The 7,273-nt window shown below is 40.9% G+C and overlaps 1 protein-coding gene across 2 annotated transcripts; it reads left to right on the forward strand.

Annotated features, from left to right (window-relative positions):
• Positions 1-1,695: 1,695 nt before the first annotated feature.
• Positions 1,696-7,111, forward strand: si:dkey-12e7.1 (uncharacterized protein LOC557553 homolog). Of its 2 annotated transcripts, none has more exons than XM_047596481.1 (3): positions 1,696-2,111; positions 3,260-3,896; positions 4,731-7,111. In XM_047596481.1, the coding sequence occupies exons 2-3, from the start codon at positions 3,333-3,335 to the stop codon at positions 5,316-5,318; spliced, it is 1,152 nt and encodes a 383-aa protein (XP_047452437.1). In that variant the 5' UTR covers positions 1,696-2,111; positions 3,260-3,332; the 3' UTR covers positions 5,319-7,111. The 2 variants fall into 2 exon arrangements, with proteins under 2 accessions (XP_047452437.1, XP_047452436.1); XM_047596480.1 differs by having other exon boundaries at positions 1,696-1,984.
• The last annotated feature ends 162 nt before the right edge of the window (positions 7,112-7,273 follow it).

The following is a 7,273-nucleotide window of genomic DNA, read 5'->3' on the forward strand; positions in this document are numbered from 1 at the left end:
GATATGAGCACAAAGAAGCAGAAAAGTAACACAATAAGAGTTTTTTTGTTTTGTTTTGTTTTTTTTTTAAAAAAAAAACTGTACTGCAAATACACTGCAACTTAAAATGATGACACATTAATTCGGTGATGTGCAAAATGAGCACAAATTAACAAAAAACACTTAAAACAAGGTTGTCAACAGCATCTAATGAGTTTGAAAATAAACACAGAAATGCAAAGAGGCTCAAAATGACCACATAGTGACGCAAGATCAACCAACATCAGTGTTTGAGTCTTATCTGTTCAATGTTATTTTTGTTTTGGGCTAGGGTTAGGGTTCAAACATTACTAACAGGGGCACAAAGAGACACAGTATGAACACAAAGACGTGCAAGAATGCTAGCAAGACACCAAACTATAAAAAGGAGATGCGGAAATTCTTGTTTGAAACTATTACCACAAAGAGACAAAGAAACGACCACAAAGAAATGCAGGACCACTACAAGAAACGCTCCTTGGAATAAAGATGTACAATAACCACAAATGAAAACAAAATTCAGCACACGTGACGCAATAGCATCTAATGAGTATGAGTTTTAGTTAAAGGAATAAACAAATGTTGAGCTGAAATGAAGCAAAAATACACAGAAGCTCAAAATAAACACATAGTGATGCAAAATTGACAGAAGACAACAACTAGGGGTGGCTTATCTGTTTAAAGTTTGTTTGTTTGTTTTGAGCAAGGGTTAGGGTTCAAAAATGAATGATAGGGACACAAAGACACACACAAATTACACAAAGAAACACAAGAATACTACAGAGACCCCGTTAATACCTTAATGTAATTAATTTTGTTTAAGCTGCATCATTTAGATTAAAATCATTGTTAAATTAAATAAAGATAAAATAAAACACACCATAAGTGTTTTCTATTGGTAACAGAATAATAACTAAAAGATTTTAAACAAACGATCCTTTCAAAACAGCAGCTACTGTTTTTTTTTTTTTTTTTTTATTGTTAACCTTGATATTATTTCAGTAATATACGGTTTCATTGCAAATTGCATAAGAAAATCTTGATAACCCACATTATTAGAATATGCGGTGTGCCACCTTCTGGTCAATATCGGTACCCCTAAATGTAAAATGTGCAAAAATTTAAATAGATTTGAGCAATGTTTAAACAACACGGTGAGAATAAAAATACTAAATAAATATGAACGAAATATTTAAAAAAAAAAAAATAAATAAATAAAATATGTACATTACAATGAAATAGACTTGTTTTGTTGGGTGTTCGTTTGGTTTTATTGGTTTTATTTGGTTTCATTGTTAGTGTTTTATACTGTACATACTGTGTTCATCTGTTTTATTGGAGTTTTGTATGATATTCCTATCGTATGTTATGACTGACTGGAAAGCACTGACTTGACGTATTCTTCCTGTGTCCACCAGGGAGCGCTTGTTCCTCCCAAACGAACGCGAATCATATATTAAAATACTTAATAAAAACTGCTTATCCCCGCCTATTATTTCTCGTTGTGTTTATTAACTAACAGTGTGTGAATTATTTACAATTGCATAAAGAACAATCGCTCTTCACAGCATTTTCCTTGTCTTTTTCACTAAGCTCCGCTCGGCTGTTCAACACCGGTGTAAGAAAAAAAAAGAAGAAGACGACACTGGGCTCATGTTGATGACGTCATCGGCGACGAGCCACAACAAAAACAACAACAGAACTCAGCTGTTCTGTTCGGCAGCTAGCTACATAGCTAGCCGGCCTAGCTACCAGCACCGTTATCCGCGGATTCGTTTTAACTTTGGATTTATAGACGTAGCTTTTAATGTTTCCAAGCAGCCCAGACGTGACGCAAATTAAATGAAGTAATCGACTTTGTTTCGTAATTGGCTTTGATGTTAAACCTCCATTGTCTCTGCTGGCTTATAGCAGGATAGCATATTTTAGAACTGAAGACGGGAGGGAGCCTGTAACAGACCCAAAGGTAACGACTCATGTCTCCACGGTGGCTCTAAAAACGACCACATAATTCCAGATGTAGTCTCAGTATGGAGGTGATTATCGTGTGTTGATGACAGGACTGTTAGCTTGACAACAGCTGGAATACACCCGTGAGTACAGGAGGCCAGAATAACGAACCTCGAATCATGTTACAAACCGACGTGTCGTTAACTAAACAGTACCTTCGCACCCGGATCCGTGAGCATGTGATGATCACATTACTGCCAATGTTGCATAAACCTCCGAGGAGGAAAGTTACAGGAAAACCACTACACTGTTTTTCACATTAGCAAATTTCTACAGGGGATTGTAAAAATAAAAAAGACCTAGATAGATACTTGCTCAAGTAGTCGTGGATAGGCAGTGTGTATGTATGTATTCATAAAACGGTTTAAAATCTGCATTTCCCTATTGCAAAATCTCAGATTGATATCTAAAATTCACAGGGCAACCACTGCAATTATTTACTTTGTTTCAAATTTGTATGAACGTTTATGCAAGATTAGAAAAGAAAATCGGAGGGACTGAGTATTTGCAGTGCACCAGAGTAAAGTTTACACAGACAAACGTTTGAATTTGTACTGCAAACTACTTTTACAGTGAACCTGCAGAAATTAAATGTATAAAACTTACATTTAAAACCACTTAATTATTTTTCTTTTTCAAATTAGCATATTCCCTCCATATTAGATTAGGAACCTGAAGTAAAGTTAACACAGAGAAAACATTTTAATAGATATCGGTGCAAAAACTTCTGGACTATCCCAGCTGTCATTGGACGAGAGGCGGGGTACACCCTGGACCTGTATTTTCATGTTACAATGAAAGTGTGTCGTGTTTTAGTAGAAGTCGTCTTGTTTTCAAACATTAACCTGTTGATCCTGTTTCCTCCTGGTGTCATGTTTCTCTGTTTAATGTTTAATAATGATGGTCAGGTCTTCTGCTGCTGGTTGAGGCATTGTTTTGTTATTAATGTTAGAGGAGACATAAAAACCGCAAACAACTTGTGCACTGGAGACATAAAGACAAATTCTGCCATTTATTTATGATAAAAAATAAAATAAATGGAAGTTAAACTGGTTTAAATTTTGCATTTCTTATTTGCCAAATTTCAGGCTGATATAGACACATTCCCAGACACAGAAGAATGATATACTGTCTATTCCTTAGCGATAGAAAGTCTGTTATGAATGTTTGAAACGGCCCTTTTTTCCTTTCCATGAATGAGGACACGCTAAAACATTAAATTCTTTTACAGGTGTCACAGAGCAGAAATATTTATGGATAAGCCGGACCACAAGACGAGTCGGTGGCGATTCTGACCTCCACCCATGAGTACAAGCGTTCTCTCCTCATCCGCGATCATGTCTCCTCGAAAAAGACCTCTGGTCCCAGTGAGCAGCCGGCGGAAAGTGTCCGACGACTACTTCCCCTTCAACTTCCTGCCGGTTGAGTGCCAGCTTCACATCTTCTCCTTCCTGAACGAGGTGGACAAGTGCAGCTGCGCTCTGGTCTGCCTCAGCTGGAGCTGCCTTGTCCGCTCGTGGAAGCTGTGGCGGGTTGCCGACTACTCCCGCCGCGGCGTCTTCCACCTCGGTCAGGAAGGGCTGCTTGTGTCAAACCGCGAGTTTGAGCGATGGAAATCCTGGGTCCATCACTACACCCACCACCTCATCTCCCGGCGGGCCAGCCTGTTGACACTGAAGGCCAGCTTTGACCTGGGCGACCGCTGTAACAAGTGGAGCGAACTGCTCAGCCACCTGCTGGATAACGTCCACTGCAGAGACCTGAGCCAACTAGACTTGAACTGGACCTTTACGCTCCTCGAGCCATTAGATCTCAGGGTCCACTCCAGCTCCGGCTCACACCAAGATAGCATCACCAAAATGGACCAGGTAACTAGTTTTTTGTTTTTGCACAAGTTGGAGCAGCAGGAGGTAACTATGACAACCAGAAGATCTGTGAAGGTTCCAGGTCATGGTTTATTCAACAAAACAAGCTGAAACAAGGGAAACTGGACATGCAGAGTTTCTTGAAGATATTTGACAACTGAACTGAACTGAAGAACTGTGCATACCATGACCAGTCTTTTAGAACTGAAGACTTGGGTGAAACGTCTTCTAGAAACTCTACAAGTCCAGTTGTCCTTGTTTCAGCTGGTTGTTTGGACAAACATAAGAGACTTAGATAGATGCCTGTCATGTGCAAGATTTTTATCCCACCTTGCTCCCAGTGTGAACTCCACTGTTGTGTGATTCCGAGTGAGTGATGTTTGATAGTGGTGGTCGAAGAGGCCGTAGGCGCAGATTGGTAGCCATGTTTCCGTCAGCCTGCCCCACGGCAGCTGAGACTACTGCGGTAGTTTACTAACAGCGGATAATGTATTCAATTGTAAGAACTTTAAGCATCTAATGGAAAAGCTCTATATAAAACCAGTGCTAGTCAGTGCAATCAACAGATTGCATTAGATTAGATCTGTCACCAAAAACCACAGTCATTCCCAAACTATAACAAAGGTGCTTTAGTTGGCTGAACCACCTGTCACCAGTCAACCTATTTAGGTGGAATATTGGCCAACAATGGTTGATGCACCATTATGAAAGGTGACTCTGGTTCAATCCAGACAAAAGCTGCAGGTAGAAGCAGCTCCGACTAACTGCTTTCCAAAGTGAGCTCAGATGTGAATATGTCTCAGAATCTAACGTGTTGCCGTCTCCGTATTACGACAGGTGACCAGATTTCAGGAGCTACTGAGCAAGCTCACCCAGAGCTGCCCACGCATCTCCAAGATGCGTCTGCACTTTGACTGGTCGGAGTTGTCCGTGTCGCTGCTCACCCAGTTCCAGCAGCTCAGAGTCCTGGAGCTTAAATGCTTCTGGGTCTTCAAGGGCGTGACCCCTTCGACACTGCAGACATTAACCAAGTCTCTGCCCAACCTCAAGTCCCTCACGTTGCACATCCTGGTGCCCCTGAGGAACCTCGGCATCTCCTACACCCTAGAGTCGCCGTCTCTGGAGTTCCTAGATGTGTCGCCCAACCGAGGCCTGGTGTTCTCCTGCCTGAAGCTGCCGGCGCTGCGCGAGCTCCGGGCCAAGAAGATCGTCCGTGGCATCACGTTGGACCGGAGGACCAGGCTGCGGATCCAGAGCCGCTGGCCCTGCCTGTACCACGTCCTACGGGAGGGGACGCCAAAGCTTCAGGCCTTAAATAATGAGAGGTTACTGCCCACGTGGAGAGAGGAAACCTATGGCGAGTTGTCTGCCATCCTGAAACAGTCCTGCTACTGCATTCAGCATCTCGACAGCTGGCTTTGGTGACCACTCCTTCCATTCGTCACTTAGAACATTCCTTTTACACTCCGCAATTTTCTACTGATCTTGTTGAACCGAAGACTTAAACTAGTGTCTTATAGCTGCAGATGAAACTGACTCCAATTCTAACAGCAGCTTGGAAACATTTCCCTCAAGTGTTGTCAATGTATCAGTCCACTATTCTTTTCTTTTATTTATGTGGTGCATCTTCAGAAAGCAGAGATGCATTGTGCTGATTGTACTGCACAGAAAACATTCATAACAATCATATACAGACCCAGACCTATTTGCTTCAAAGGTCCCCATCTAAGGCCTAAACGATACAGGAGAAAAAATGGTGTTATTATATAGTCCTCCAACCAATCAGAGCCATTTTGTTGTAAACAAATTGAACTCCATGGTGCTCGGATGACGTGTATGACTACTGTTACCCACGTAAAGCCTGTAAGGTCTGTGCAGGATCACAATCAGTCGTCAGTAGAGAGACTCCAGACCGACTTTTCGCTGCAAAAATGTTGATGGTAAAAAAAAAATTCAAATCCTGGGACACAATTTTAAAATACTTCTAAAGAAAAAATGTGATTGTGTTGTTCAAACTGAGCAGTTCACGTTGGAGCGGACAAATGTCGATCAACCAAAGTCACTGCAACTTAAAAGGAGAGAAGACGTCTGAGTAGATGGAGGCAGAAGAATTATCTGAGCGAGTTGAATGAGGAAATAAATTTCAGAAAGCTATTGCGGTCTGCAGCGCCACAAAGTGTTATTACATTTCTTGGGAGGTGAATGTCAGGTTTCCATTGGAGAGACTCCAGACCATAATAAAGGCAAAATATTTTGAGATAAAATACAATTAGATTTAAAAAAAAAAATGTAAAGATATAAATACATTTTTTAGACAGCATTACATTGTATTTGTCAAATACCGTAAAGAAAACGCATCAAACAATCCAACTTCTCCTGTCTTAAGCAAATACTAAAAAACGTACGTTTAATATGATTTATTCACTCAATATTTTGCCTTTATTCTCTGTATCAGGTTAACAAACCAATGTATCCTTGTGCTCTAAATCATACTGTATTTGTTATCGGTGTAAAGTCGAGACTTTAACTAAAGAACTGCACAGATGAGATGCAGTAAGTCTTAAAAACCAGAACTGATCACAGACGTTAGATTTTATATAATTCACGTGAACAATCAGTGACACATGAAGATGTAGAGCAGGACCAAAAAAATAAGGCTTTTTAAAAGTGCCGAATGTGCACTTTACACATTCAGACGGCCTTGTTTTTTTTTTTTTTAAGCTAGTGTCATTCTGATCATCTCAGCCTGCCGGGAATGTGGATTCCAGCACTCCACCACTGTTATTTCCTGTTGTTGTTGTGATTAATTGTTGGTGTTGGTGTGAATGTTGACAGCTAAATGGTCCCACATTTACATTTCTTTTCCTTTGTTGCTGGAATCTCTGTGTGGCGAGCGAATGACAGAGTTCAGACCAATCAAATCAGAGTGAATCGTTTTGCAGTTATCCACCTCAACAGCAGAGGTCCTCCTTCTCAAACATTTGCCCTTAAAGACTTTCTGGATCCATTGGATGAGCCCTCAGACTAGGTTGTTTGACTTTGATTCTGTGCTGGCAGCAGCTCTAAGCAAATGAATGATTTCTCTGACCACCTACCTCCTGCTTCCTAAGGAATCAATCCTTCCACACTGATAAGAGGCCCTGGCATTTATACAGATGTTGTAACATCTGGTTCCCATTTTCTTTTTTCTTTCCACATAATAAAATGATTGTGCTTGAGATTTTTAGTATTTGCTTTGAGTGTCACTGTTCATTAATATGATGTGATGCGAGGCAGGAAGGTGGCTCCTCCACCTGACTACGGTTTCGCTGATGGTTCATCTCCGGTGTTGCTATCAATCAGCTTCGACTCTGCAGCAGGAACATCTGTCCTCATCTCAA

This window comes from Mugil cephalus, chromosome 10 (assembly GCF_022458985.1).
Source record: "Mugil cephalus isolate CIBA_MC_2020 chromosome 10, CIBA_Mcephalus_1.1, whole genome shotgun sequence".
Classification (NCBI taxonomy): Eukaryota; Metazoa; Chordata; class Actinopteri; order Mugiliformes; family Mugilidae; genus Mugil; species Mugil cephalus.

Bases quoted from the DNA above. Each gene is read 5' to 3' on its own strand.
- si:dkey-12e7.1 (XM_047596481.1), top strand. From the start codon at position 3,333: ATGAGTACAAGCGTTCTCTCCTCATCCGCGATCATGTCTCCTCGAAAA. The intron at 3,897-4,730 runs GTAACTAGTTTT...GTATTACGACAG, and splicing joins GCATCACCAAAATGGACCAG to GTGACCAGATTTCAGGAGCT.